Source organism: Anabas testudineus, chromosome 16, assembly GCF_900324465.2.
Source record: "Anabas testudineus chromosome 16, fAnaTes1.2, whole genome shotgun sequence".
NCBI lineage: Eukaryota > Metazoa > Chordata > Actinopteri > Anabantiformes > Anabantidae > Anabas > Anabas testudineus.
In genome coordinates this window covers 14704980-14720205 of record NC_046625.1, presented here as the reverse complement: position 1 = coordinate 14720205, position 15226 = coordinate 14704980, and the positions used below count along the sequence as shown (strand labels likewise).

The 15226-nt window shown below is 38.6% G+C and overlaps 1 protein-coding gene across 1 annotated transcript in view; it reads right to left on the bottom strand.

Annotated features, from left to right (window-relative positions):
- col14a1a (collagen, type XIV, alpha 1a) overlaps positions 1-15226 on the bottom strand; it is a 102181-nt gene that overhangs the window by 15333 nt on the left and 71622 nt on the right. Inside the window, exons 34-39 of the mRNA XM_026371267.1 lie at positions 12103-12261; positions 10023-10100; positions 9260-9346; positions 5726-5779; positions 4311-4406; positions 3795-3848 (exon numbers count right to left, since the gene is read on the bottom strand). Coding sequence (XP_026227052.1) covers positions 3795-3848; positions 4311-4406; positions 5726-5779; positions 9260-9346; positions 10023-10100; positions 12103-12261 — 528 coding nt within the window. The remainder of the gene's footprint in view (positions 1-3794; positions 3849-4310; positions 4407-5725; positions 5780-9259; positions 9347-10022; positions 10101-12102; positions 12262-15226) is intronic.

The window sequence follows — 15226 nt, the reverse complement described above, 5'->3', positions numbered from 1 at the left end:
AGAGTGAGGGAGGTAATTGATGTTTTAGAGTTGTGATATTCTCTGTGGTCGCCTCATATATTGCATCAGGGCTCTGGAAGCTACAATATTCCCCTGCTGAGCCACACAGACACACATTCATATTCCTCTCTCTGACAAAACACATTATTACTTGGTAACATAGTGCGGCACAGGGCAGCACTGTGAGCTTTTATTAATAGGACTGTTCAGGAAAAGAGGCCAGATAGTGCTGCATCAGGAAGGTCTCTGTGAGCTGGTTCACATACTAGTTGCTCTCCTCTAGTGACTACTTCTCTCTTAGAAAATTAGAAAAATGGGTCTCGGTCAACATGTTGAGTGTTACTTGAAATTAATTCTAGTTTTATCAACAATAAACTTGACTGATTCAGACTATTAATAATCATATTATGGTGATCATAGTACCATCATCAGCCATGTGGCACAGCATCAGCATAACAACAAACTGTCATTACAGCTGGCTCTGCCAAAAAGCTTATCTGCATCAGCAATCCAATGAACACCTGTCGGGTACAGAAAATATCGTCCCAGTCGCAACCATTTTCAATTTAAGTCTTATAATTACAAGGCTGATCACCCAAGGATCTAACCAGCAACAGTTTCCCAAGCCACACGCATCTTTAACACGATTAAAGATGATCTACAGTTTAACCAGCACAGTGAAGTACAGCACGAAAGTGTAGCAGCTCATCATAGCTCTGTGCTCTCTGAGGGAAAATCAATGTATCAGTCTGACATGATCAGTGATCAGCAGATGGGAGTGGTGGCTGAAACAAGTTGCTCCGTGGTGTGGAAAAAAATTAATAGTGCTCCTTTATGCTCTCTGCAGGAGCCGTCTTTCGAAATCAAAACCTTCACACAATGAGCTCCACACGGAGAGTTCAACTCCAGATCAATCAGGTTGTAATGAATTTAAAATGAGTTTCTCATTTCTATGAAACATTTTCCCCTGTGCAGATCACTATTGTAGTTGCAGTGTTCTTCTCGGAGGTTACAGGACAAGAACAATCACGTCCTATGAAAAGTTCTTAATAATACTGTGAGTTTATGTCCTTAATAAGCTAAATGGACGAGCACATGTGTAACCAAGGTGTACACCTTGAATAAATCTAAACATTTACAGGCAAAACTTGATTCCAAAGTTAGATCACCTAGAACTTCTTCTGTCTGACATTTTCTATTGAATCTGGGTTCTGAGCCATGGCAGACTCCACTGTCTAATTTAATCTGTTTGGTTTTATAAAAGGGTTCGTGTTCACTTCAAGCTTCAATGGAGTCCCTCAAGAAATGGCCCATCTTGGCCACGAGACTGTAAAAGGTATATTTGTTTTTTTTTCCAGACCATAGGTTTTATAAAAGCCTGCAACAGGCAGAAACGTACCTCAACAGAGTGAATGGATCGGAAAGAGCTTTTAGGGATGTTGGCTCACAAACTATTGAGTGCATAATATCTTGTACACCACAAGCTCTAAGAGACATTGTGATATTCAGATCAAGTGGTAATGAGGTCATCAGCCCAGGCTGTAAAACTGAATAAGACTAATTCACTCTGCAACATAGTAAGCCAAGGATTACTGCACGTGTAAGCACTGTTTAAATTTAAAGTCTGCCTTATGAGATATATTACAGCTCAGTCTTCATAGATCTGTCTCATTTATCCTCTGTTAGTCCAAATCACTATCAAACCCACATGAAAAATGTTGCCTGTGTAGGGGGTGCTATTATGGAATAATAAATTTTGCCTTTCACAAGTGCTGTATATTATTTACATCATCATTATAGCACATAAAAGATACATTTAATACCTAACTCATGGGTCTCGTGGAAGAAAGATTCAAGCCCCCAAAACTCAACTGATCAACTGCAGGGCTCTGCACACACTCATGATTTACCCATGGGTGTTTTCATTTAATTAGGCCTTCTCTCAGGATTGTGTTTGTGTGTGTGTTTATAGGCTGGGCTTGATTTACCTTGTTGCAGATTAGAGAAAAAAAAAAAAACCTCATTGTTGCACTGAGATTTGGTTTCGTCACTGTACGTAATTCCCTGCTGTGCCCAACTTCAACCTGAACAAAGGTCTAATTAAGCAGACTAACTAACACCTCAATGTAGTGCAGAGACCTGTAAGTAGTTGGCAGAGAAGGCTACTGTTTGCCACAGAAACATTACAAAGTCTAACGACAGATATTTAACAGGAATGTATAAAAAAAAATCAACAATTAGCAAAAACATAAACCACAATTATCCAATAGACATTCTGACCAAATCCTTTGTTCACAGTTAGTAGAATACTGACTTTGTCCGCACTGATGGTCCGAGCTCCCAGTAGAACATCATTAAATTCATTCAATATTACCTATGATTGGTTCACTGCCCAATAATGAAGATGCTAGCAATGGTTATGCACATAGCAATGATTCCCTTAAACTATTCTGTGAGTCTATGTGCATGTGTGTCTGCAATATAACATATGTGCTCATTTCCTTTCACCATCTTTCGCCTTCTTCCTGCTTTCTCATTCATTTAGAGTATGTATTTATTGAACAATGGGGACATGGCATTTAGTATTTTCTTCTGCATCTAAATTAAGTTCGGTTGAAACTAAAACAATGATACCTATTAGAAAACAGGCAAAACTGCCAAAATATTGATCTACAACATCCCATTTTCGTTTTCATTGTCTTTTCTTTCAAAATGATCCAACCTGATTATCCAATTGTAGTACAATATCCAGAATTATGTTATTTAAGTTTTAAACTCAGCACTTGCTAAAGGTACCCCTTTGAAAACACTCCTTGACACCATGAGACTGATTAAACATCTTATCGTGACCTCAATTATATAACGATCAGTTACAGGGTGGAAACATCACTGACTACTGGGTTAGAGTTGGCAACAAAATACAATATTGACATCCATGTGTGCGCTATACCAACACTAAAGGCGTGCACATAATACACCCTCCATCCAACCCAACCTCCTCTTATTAAAGCAGCAGTTGATTCATTAAAAAAAATTAATTGCATCACAACATAATTATTATATGATTACGTTTGCTTCATAAACATAATCACAATTGCGGTTTAGTTGCACAGCAGTGCAATTTATAGGAGATAGGGTTGAAGCATCATGTAATTATCACTTAAAAAGACAGCAGTAGTAAATACAATTATTTATATTAATCATTTTTTAATTTAATGACACCAATATACTATTTAAAACAAACTGGCTACATGGCATACTGGTCAGAGAAATACACTTGAATACACTGAAACAAGCATGTTCTTCTTTTTTTTTTTAATCTATTAAAAAAATATCATTTTGTTCTTACACCATCTTTTAAATAGATCAAGCAGAGCTATTTGAAAAATAATGAAAAAAACCAAGTTTCATATCTGTGAGTGTCCAGAGCTAGGACAGCTCATGGATGCAGGATTCGTTTATATTCTTCACACAGAGAGAAGAGGGCAAACACACACACACGCACACACACACACACGCGCACACACACGCGCACACAAACGCACACACACATGCACACACACGCGCGCACACACACGCGCACACAAACGCACACACACATGCACACACACACGCGCACACACACACAGAGCTGGGTTTGTTTTAACACAGTATTACTGCCAAAGCAGAATGATAATTCATTGCATGGTTGGGTCCTATTTTGTGATATTGGGAATCATTGCAGAACACCACACGAGCGCGTCACCTCTGTGTCTTATTATTATGTTAATTTTTGGGGGAAAATGTTGTCTTACCATTGGTCCAGCTGGACCGATCTCACCCCTGTCTCCCTTCTCCCCAGCAGCACCCTGTAACACAAACATTATTACATCTCAGCTGGACCAGTGGTCATTCAGTTAACTAACAAAGGAATGGAAAAAAAACACCATCAGTTATCTTAATAAGATGCTGGGCCACCACGAGTCCCCAGAGCAGCTTCAGCGTGCTTTGGACAAGATCCTACAAGTGTCTGGAAGTCTGTTTGAATTAAGCATCAACATTTGTCAGTTTATATTGGCAGGTGGTTGACAGCTCACTACAAAGTCTGTTTCAAATTGCAAACATGTTGTGACTTTACTGCAGGCCGGCTGGAGTGGAACGGCACACTACACACATTTTGTGACTATGTTTCAATCATAATTCAATGTATCAGGGCTGCTTGGGTTTAACAGAAACGTTTGTTTACATGTTTTTCTTGTAATGTTTTTTTTCCACGTGTTATAACTAAACATAAGTTATGTGTAGATTGTGTGTATTATGAAAAGCCTTACCGGGGGTCCCTGAATAGATAGTCCACTGGGTCCCTGAGGACCGGGTGGTCCAGTGGGTCCAGGGGGGCCAATCTCTCCTACAGGTCCTTGAGGTCCCTGTGAAATAAGCACAGTAGATATAATGCCTGGCTTCATCTTTTCAGCAGCATAAATAAAAAAATTCTCGGATTGTTTAAAGAAAATGATTTCGGTCAATACCCTGACTACTGAACAAGCTTCCTTTCAAATGAAGGTAAAGCCAGGTGATTAAAAACTCCCGGACAGTAACGAAATGGGCCTTGGTGTGCAAAGGTTTTAAGGTTTTGTCAGTACAGTGGATCATTTAGCGAGGATGTTAAATCCTCTACCCTTCAGTAACTGCAAGTTGAAAACAAAGTAGCTCATCAAATGAAAAGTTATATTTACTTTCCTGGAAGATAAAAAGCTAAACAGCCCATATTTCCATTTCTTACTTTTAGTTTTAGTAATTTTAATAAACCTCTAAATGTTTAATTGATTACTGACAACATTTTTAAGGCCACAGTTACGCCATCAAGATAAAACTACAAACTCTGGTCAACATCATCACTATATGCTTCGGGGCTTTTGCTACCACTGGCTGCTTCTAATGATCAGATCTACAAGAGGAAACAGACGCAGACAATTGTCCATTCAACTATAATCAGGTGGTGCCAGCTCATTTGGTTGGTGTGTATGAACTGTAGATGAGGTTCCTGCAGTGGAAGGAATTCTCACAAACCACCACCGATTCTTGGGCTTGTTGGCTCAGGGGCAGAAGTAGCCAAAGTAATCTTTACCCTGGTTGTATTTATTGTTTCACTACTCAACCACACGGTTACTGGCTTCACTTCTTTCTAAAACATGTAAACCGTCCGAAGAAATCACAGATCGGATATGCATGACTGAAGAGGGGGGTAAGCTAAAAAGGCATGTTTAACTGAATGATACGGATCACAAAAATATGCAGCCAAAATAAACCCATACATGATGGCATTTAAATTGTAAGTTTTATTTTAATGACCTAACAATTTATTTATCCATTAATCAGTTCTGTTAAGATAACTTGTAATGTGCCCAAAAGGGATTAGTGAGAATGAATAAGGAAGTATTCGTCTGAAGCCTGTACAACAGAACGATGCAACAATTGGCTGGAGCTGCAGAGCTACAGAAGACGAAGAAGTGTGATCTGGCAAACGTGCATTAAAATACATACTGTATGTGTGCTGCACAGTACTGTATATGTACGGCAGCAAGACAGAAAACCATCTGTCTTGAACATCTCACTTCAAAAACAACATAATTACTGCAGTTCAACATAACACATGGTGTGTACAGTATATATAAGAGCATCCAGGAGTTGGATGATATCAAAAAGTTTCAAGTATTGTCTCTGTAATTAAGCATATTTTTCTAACCGTCACTCCTGGCTCTCCTCTGTCTCCTCTGGATCCCCTTATGCCTGGACCTCCCTGAAACACAGAGCAAACACACACACACACACACACACACACACACACTGTAAAAACAGCACATGATCAAAGTTCACAAACTGTGTCTTGCATGAGAAGAACGGCTAAGAAATGCATCTGTGCAAAAGCATGTTTCCTTCACACTAATTTACATTTAGTCATTTGACAGACGCTTTTATCCAAAGCGACTTACAAGTGAGATATAAGGCAAAGAGCAGGGTAAGCGTAAGGAGGTCCTGCCTAAGGACCCCTACTGGAGGTAGACCAGAGCCAGGATTCAAACCCCGGTCAGACCGTCTTTGTTAGGAGGGCGATGATGTTACCACTACACTATGTAGCCATTCCTTTTCAAACATGGAAATTGGAAGTAAAATAAAACTTGAATATCTTGGATCTTTCACATGAATGGATTATGAATTTAATGAACAGAGGCCAATGCTGATCTGTGTTGCAAACTGCCCCTCTGAGCTCTGCACTAATACGCTGCATCTGTAAGCAACAGCAGTCTCAGGCTGTAAACCTCAGGCTGACCCCACTAGACCAGAGGCTTATTCAGAAATGAACCATACACATCTGCTAATCATTGGCTCATTTGGGATACATCCTCTTCCTGTGTTTACTTAAATAGGTCTCTCCTGGGAACATAGTGTCAAATCAGTAGTTCCTACATTGTTCAGCCAGTGGGGACAAGAGGAACGGTTGCAACGAAATGGGAGGATAATGAAGAGAGGTAGCTTTTACCAGATGTGGTAAGGAAAGCATGTCACTGCTAATGGAACATCAACTTTTCCACATATCATTCATTCATTCATTTATTTACAAGTCTATAATTTCTGTTTTATAAGAGCCACTTAAACATATGGCAGAGAAACTGTATCAGTATTTATGACGACAATAAATACATACATCAAACCATTTAAAAACTGTTCAAATGACTGGCAGGCTGTGATTTTTCCATTTCTATCTTAACATAAGACTCACACGCCCATATGGATGTTGAAGTATTTGCTGGTTGCTGTATTGATTCTTCCTGTTCATTCTGCTATGAAGTGATCTTGTGTAATGGGGTTTTGCAGAGAACTGTTCTCTATTACTCAGAAAAGGAACTACAGTACCTCTTATTCAAATGCAACAATCGTGCCTTTGTAAACTCATAGTGGGGAAAAATATGTGTTCAAAATATGTTATTTTTCAAAATGATTGATTATGTTTGTCAATTTAGCAATTTGTCTCTGCCAGGTGTTTCATAATGTTTTTTTGCAAACAGCGTGAGCCCATTAGTTGTTAGAGGTCAGGCAAACCTGCAGAGAAATTAATTTTCTACGGCAGCAGTACAAATAACTGTGTTTGAATTTTTTTGGGCCTTTAATGGCCGCAGATAAAATTACACAGCTATTATCATTTAATTGAGCAATTTGAAGCCAAAGGCAAATTTACATTTTTTAAAACCAAGAGTTGGATCTCAAACAGCATGGGCACAATTCACTTTTGACAAACAGAGATGGCAGACAGTGCATGTCTTGTTTTCCTTAATAGCAGATTGATTGCTGACTGATGTTCGGTATTGAACCGAGTCTGTGCCAAATCAGGCGGCACAGATTGCAATTCAGTTGGGGCAATCAATATTATTTCAAACTTGACTTAGATTTAGAAAACCGAAGAGGCCTGGTGCTGCGTGAGACAGGAAATAACATACATCTGTGTACACAAATCTAGAAATTACTCTCGGAGAGAAAAGCACATTGTTTTGTTACCTCCACCAGTCTAAGTAGTGGAAATCAATACAGGGGCTATGTCGATAAACAACAAACAAAAGTACATATCCTACTCAATAGGAAAACTTTGTAACCATCAGTCATCTTTTACATCTTTGACCTCTAATCGTACAAAACTTTAGCGTCTTAATAAGTGAAATAATTTGCTTTACACGCCATTGCGCATTTCAGCAGCGCTCTGAATGTTTGGACACTGCTTCAAGTATCCCCATAGATCCACGTAGTCACTGAGTTTTATTTGTGCTCCTTGGTTTATCAGCGTTAGCAAACAGCAAGGCAACAAATTCTGTACACATCCATTGTTTACAGAGAAACTCTCTCACTCTGTTTACAAGTCTGTTAAGATTTTGAAAGTTTTTCTGTCTGTATAAAGCTTTTTTTCCACTGGTGATATATAAATTGATTGTATTAACAACCACTATATTGTTTTAACAAAGAAAATATTAGTGCCTTTATATCTTTCTTCAGAAGCCCAGTGACTATAGCTGCAGTTCTAGCACTAAAGTGGCCATTATTTTGCCATTAAACATTCATCTATGCCCATATACTGCAGTTAAAATGTGATTTAAGAAGCCCATTCAATGTTGGAGACAGAAACAGAAGTGACAATAAAAAGACTGAAAGAGATGATGAGCCTCAGGCTTGTGGATGATGTGGAGGTTAAAAAAATCCCCCAGCATTTTCTCTCATTTGCTGAGACAGCAATATTGCAAAATAAAAACAATGAAAAGAGAGATGGTGACGTCCTGCACAAAGGAGAGAAAAAAAGTGAAAAACGATGTGTTAAAATGTATTATATTACCGTATATTATATATGTGTTAAAAATTAATTGAATTTTTCTTTCCAAATGTAAGAAAAAAAATAAAAAGGATGGTACATTAAACACAGAGGAAAAAAACAAACTGAGAAACTGGATGGGAGGACTGTGTCCTGCAGATATGACCCTACAGGTGAATAAGTGGATCTGGCTCGGAGGGGTGCAGGGGCTGAAGGATGAAGAGACGAAGAAAGACCACTCAAAATGTTAGAAGAAAAAAAAAAATCAGAGAAAAAGAACAAGAGGAGGCAAAATGAGAGACAAAGGGATGAAAAGCCTGACTGTTGCACGCAGAGAGAAAGCAAAAAGAGAAAAGAACAAAGAAGAGAACATGGACAAAAAGTCTCAGCTCATTTACTTCGTCTCATCTCGAGTCTTCTATCAGGTTTTACCTGCTGCTCCATGAGAGGAGGACAAGCTACGCTACAAGCTCATCCCAGTCTCACTAACGCCTCAAGATGTGTAATGTTTTATGTGAGATTTCAAAAATATCCCCTTTGACAAGAAAAAGGTTTCACATTGTTGTGGAATGGACGTTTTATATGTTTTTGCCTCGAACTGCTTCTGAGGGACAATTATGTATTTTGAATGTGATTTGAAAAGTGTGAGAAGTTTCCATTCTTGACAATCTAAACGCTTTTTCTGGACCTGATGCAACCTTATTTCTAGACAGTGAAGTGAATGAGTGAGTAACTGATAGAAGAGAAACATGAAAATGTTTGTTAGCAAATGAGATATGAATAAGTGACAGCCGAGGAAAAAAGACGCAGAGGCAAGGGAGAGACATCTGAGGGTTGTCTCTGAACTGAGCATACATATCTAAAGATTTGTTGTTCGAGTAACTGAATGAATGAATAAATAAGCGAATGAAGAAACTGATCTCTTACAGGGGGTCCGGAGGGGCCTGGAGGGCCTTTGCTGTCTTGGGAGCAGGTACAGGCATGAGGCATGGGAGGACACTGCTCTTCAACTCTCTGAAAACACAAACAGGAAAACAGATGACGTGGTCCGTTTTAAGGCACGAATGAAGCTTGTGAGCAAGATAGTGACGGTAAAACATGAGCAAACCTCCCTCTTGATCTTGATCTTGGTCTTTGAAAAACCATAAAAAACCTGTACTAGATTTGCTATTACTGCAGAGTTTGTTTAAATGTTAGGACACTATAAATACTTCCTTTACTCAGTCATAAAATGCAATGTGTTCCTCTAGTAACAGCTTAAGAATAGGAGTCACAAAAGTTTTATTGAATTGCAGAAGTGTAGGCCTCCTATTTATCTAGTTATTATATGTTTTTATGTTTGGGATGTTAATTGATAGTCTGTGTTCTTGTGGAGGCAGACAGACTTTCTACATATGCGTGATAGATAATACTGGCCGCTGGATTTCTATCGCATAAATAAAATTACCTACCTAACCACTAGAGCCATTATTAGTGGCATTTCTTTGCCCGATAGCTGTTCATTCTGTAAGTAACATGGCTTTAATTCTACTTTTATCATCCTGGTTTCACCATCTCCCCCAATCTGATCATAACTACAATTATCACTCCAACTACCTCAGGCTGTAATATTCAGAGAGAGCTGGAAAGCGATGCATTTAAGTGGGTGTGTGTGTGTACACGTAAGTATATGCATGTGTTCGTTTCTTACCAAGGCTGGAAGCTCACAACACTTATCTCTACTGGCCCAGGATGTACTGCAGATGATGTCAAACATCTGGAGCTGGAACTGTATAAACACATGCGCAAATACATTAGTAAAGTAGTACTTTAGTACATTAGTATTTTGTAATGACGTTGTTTTGTGGTGTTTCTGTGTCGATAAGACACAAGATAAGATAAGAACAGAAACCATTTCTCTGTTTACAAGCTCTACCCACTGGCCAACGTGTGCTGAAAGATATACGTGCAGTCATGCCGAGAGATTCACCAAACAAAATAAACGTTGTGGAGGCTCTGCTGGTCTTAAACTATACAGCAGATTGGAAGTTGGGTCTTGAGCTGTTGTCTGATTCATCTACTAAGTTTAACATTAAGACGGCAGATGGGGCCCGATGATAAACAGTGTTTATTTTATTAGAAGGAGAGTTTCATCTGCATCTGCATTTCTAACCATTGAGAGAACAGATGTCCCCATTTCCTCAACTTTCAACAATGATGTATGTGAAAGTTAAAACACTTACTATATACAGTGTAATACACAACTTAAACTATGGAAAACTCCCTCGGCAGACTAAATAACTGAAAATGTTTTAGGGAGTTTAAATAGATACAGACACAAACACATGAATGGAGACTTGGAGGAGACTCTGCTGGCCAGTGGAAAACTAGGTGATAAGTTTCTGCTTTTCTCTTTGCTACTGTTTCATTTACACAATCTACCCTGACTGAATCTAGTGCATGGAAACATTGGACCTGGTCACTTAGTGTTTCTGCTGTGCTCTTTGCATTGTTTTAAATTCACACAGAGCTCCCGAATGCCTGATGTATTGCAACCAGGTCATTATTCAGGTAAATAAACTTTATTTAATGTTAAAAGTTCAATTTAATTTAGTTCTGGTGTAAGGCACCCAGCATCTTGTGTCACTTCAACTCTATCAAATGTTGAATCCTAAATACAATAAGTAGTTTCAATTGAAATTATATGACAATAAATGGAAATAAGTCAAATGTTTTTAGTTGCTAAAGAGTATAACTCTGCCTTGCAGCGCATGTGAGACTTATTATAGCAATTATTATCCTGCTATTACAGCACCACAGGGGTCTTTGACTTAAAAAGCACTTTCATTCAAACTGGAACTAATGCTTTGACCCAGATTCATATAGGCTGGCTGAGTGGAGACCTTGAGAAAACTGTCACAATTGCCATTACTGTATATGATTTTATTTATTCATGCTAATGAATATTGTAATTCTCTCAAGTCACCTCATCACTTAAAAATCCACAGGCAACTGTCATTATGAATGGCACCGTCAAAACAATAGGAAATCCCACCCAGTGTGAAACAAAATAGTTGTACACATGGTAAAATGGCATAAACTGACTGATTTGTATGACAGTAGAAGGAAGGTAACGCAACCTTTTACCTGCAGACATCTCAACACTACCAGTACCAGTACAGTCTGCTGTACTGGTCAATAAATGACAATCTGTTAGCCAGTGGACAAAATGTCTTTTAGACGTCTTTCAGCCTTTTCCAGCTGATTTTTTTTTGGTGCTGCTCAGAAGTATAAATCTTCTAATAGCAGTGCTGCAGTAAGTATTCCCACATGCCCTGGATATCTCACCCTCTTCCCTGTATGTAAGTGCCAAAAGTTTTTTTACTGTCTATGCTTTTTAATGGGTAGAGCACAGCTAACAGAGTATATGTAAAGCACTTTGCACATTTGCACTTGCAATAAATAAAATGAACTCCCACTGTGTAACTCATTCAAATGGCTTTGGGTATTTATAGCTGCCATTTAACAGGCCATAATGGTCCACACACACCTTGCTGACTGATCACTGCAATCAGTGCACAGGGGACAATGATAAAAGCCAGATGATTATCACCATTAAAGGGCATTTTCTTTTTTTTTTATGATTTGCACTACAGGTTTAGTATTAAAGCCTATGTTCATTTTAATGTAGGCCTTCCAAAGTTCACGATCAATGGGAGCCCAAACATACAGCATTATTCTTCATCTACTCATTGTGCACCTAATTAACACAGACAGGAATTCCTACTGACGGGAGCAGAGGTGTTCTTTGCGCTTCTGGATGGGACAATTCTTCCCAGGACCTCGACTCCATCAGTGGTGATGTTACCAGCTGCACTGACAGGTTTCTCCCCAACCACAGAACAATCCAGCACCACCTTCACCGATGTCTTACTGACGGTTACATGGAGCTGTGTGGAAGAGAGAGGATAGAGTGCATTAGAAACATTGTTTTCCAAAAAAAAATGATGCTACAGGCAAAACTTACCTAGGTGGTTTATAGACATACAAATGGTTTGTCCATTTGATTTTAGCAGGTGTTTTGTATCTATAGTTAACATTATTGCGTCTCTCTAAACATTATTATTGCATTAAATATCTAACTAGACATAAACACAAACAACTGTGGAGATGGAGTCAATAAAACAGAGATGTAACATCTTTTTAAGTCGAGCATTTTCACAGGTCTGCATCAGCCAGATTAACAAATTTAAGATTGATACACCGACAACAGGCTACCTCTTTCCTGGCTAATCACAATGACAATGACTTCTTTTGTGTATGTGTATTTTTTTTGCATCCAAACACACAAATGAGTCCAGTCCAGTCAGAATGCTTGTCAGCTCAAGCTGCCTTCTTAGATGAAAACCAGAAGCGCCATGAACCATGCAACTGAACTGGTCGTATGTTTTAAAGAGAGATGCATCATGATGCAAGACTGTAATAAAGCATCTGCACGTTTCACCATCATAGGAAAAAAATATACAGGCACTTCAGGTCCTAGAAATATGTGCAAATGAGTGAAGTGCATACACTTCTACACACATGCACAAAGTCACAGTAACAAGGTGCAGCTAATGTGGAGTTAGACAAAGTTCATATTCCAGTGTCAGAGCCCATTACTTGGCTGACGTCTGGATGGTTGCATATAATAATGACTTTCCGTTCTCATCCTTCACTCTGCACACTCCACTGGACAGGATGTGTGTGTGTGTGTGTGTGTGCGGGTGATGTACTTTTTTTGTGACATAAAAAAAGCAGAACACTCTCTAAAGTGCAGTTATTTTACCAGTATTTTATGGCATTTATTTGTTAACATCAGTGGCTAGGGGATGATTACAGGACGCTAAAATGTCCAAGGTATGAAAATGTACATGTCTCTCTGTGTTTCTCTCTGTGGGTATGTTTAAAAAAAAAAAAAAGGTTCCTCTATTTACTCCAGCTGTTACTCAGACAAGATGAAGGATGTTCTCCACCACTGAACCACCCTGTGCTTACAGCTAAATTAACATTTAGGATCACAGTATATTACTGAGTTCAATGTCTAATGTTAATAATATATATTACACAACCCTTGAGAAAATATAAACTTTTGATGATCCATTAATTTCAGTACAGTGAGGAGATAAACCTGTAAAAGGGCGAGTATGTGTCTAAGTGAACATCGTGGGATTTTGTTGTTGTCATAGTTTAATTTGAAAAGTCTGAACTCCATTACCAAATTTGCTGACACTTTAAAGTTATATAAACCATTTCAGCTTTGTTTTTCAGATCAAATTAAACTTTCGCTATGTTGGTCAACCACAATTCACTCATGATCATCGTCATTATGGCAGAATTAGAGGATCAAATGTAGAATTAAATAGGACACATTACAATATTTGAAATAGCCTTTGACATTTCCATTGTCGTGTGTGTTTGAGTTAAAACTGCTTTGAATGTTTCACACATTTCGTTTTCGTTCATCTGACACCCATTAGATAACCACGACGCAGACAGGAGACAAACCTCAAAACTGAAACTTGGGATCAGTTTTATAAGCCTGAATCACAACAGAGAAAAACAAAAGCCTTGTCCACAAGGAACAAGCAAAAAGTTTTTCTGTTTTTTTTTTTCCATTTTGCTGCTCCTGGCAGGTCAGATGGCTGGTTGGAGTCTACAGGATCTATCCACAGCTAATACTACTGCCAGCACAAGATGGATTAGCCTGTCTCTCCCTCTCTCTCTCTCGCACACACACATATACAGATAAACAGACTTTCAGTCCTGTATTTTATACAGCTACTGCTGTCCTACAAATCTTGCACTATCTTTCTCCAAAGCACCTCATTTGTTTGTGTCGCTGTCAGATACCTTTATTTTTCTCTATGAGAACAATTTTTTCCTTATTTTTCCAAACAAATGACTTTTTTTTCTACACCACTGACAGTTCAACATTATCTTTGTCATGCTACACACATGACTTTGTAGTAACCTTGCAAACTGAAGAACTGTGATGATGGCAAAAACGGTAACCTAATGGTTCTTTAATGATCATAAATGTCACAACAGCAAAAATGAACAGGATGAAAAATAGAAACACTGTACAGTAGCTTCACACGACCTACTCAATCAAGATTAACATAAAATAATATATTAGAATATGAGTCTATGCAACAATATTGTAAGGACCCCCGACTCCATAACAAAATATGAGGATAAACTGGGGGAGAACAGTGGAAAAGAAGAGATGGAAAGAGAAGGAAGGTGATGGCCAGAAGAGAAGAAGCCGTTTGAATCAGTATGTTCATCTCCCACCTTTTGGTAACTAAACACAAAATGAAGTGGTGCCTCTGATTCATGATGGAAAAGGCAAATTAGTGTGCAGAAAAGGACACACGCTTCAATCGTTGAGTGTTTTTAAACACACCGTTTGAGATAATGTGTGGTGAAGTAGATGAGGCTATCAGCGCTTCTGCTGACACGGCGGTCTCTAACTTGCACTTAAAAAGTGCATGTGCGTGCTAACTTGCTCGTGCTTGGAAGGGTGTGTGTATTTATCACATTTCTGTACACTAATGGCTGCTTGCAGAGTTTGTATGATTAAGGTGCATTAGAGCATTCACATCCATGTATTTATAAACGTCGATATTTATTTCCCTCCACTTTCTCCTTGTGTGTGCACATTATCATGTTGTCAACCACACCTTAAGCACAGGCATATTGTAATGTGGGGGGAAAAAGAGAAATATAAACCAAAGTTTCATTACAGCTGGAGACGTGGCCAGAGTTTTATGACTAACTTGGCAACTGTTAGGCACACATTTTTTAGGTAGTAGTCATAACAGAAACAAGGTAAGCTCTGTATGTCTCTGTCCCTGATGTTTGTGGAAACAA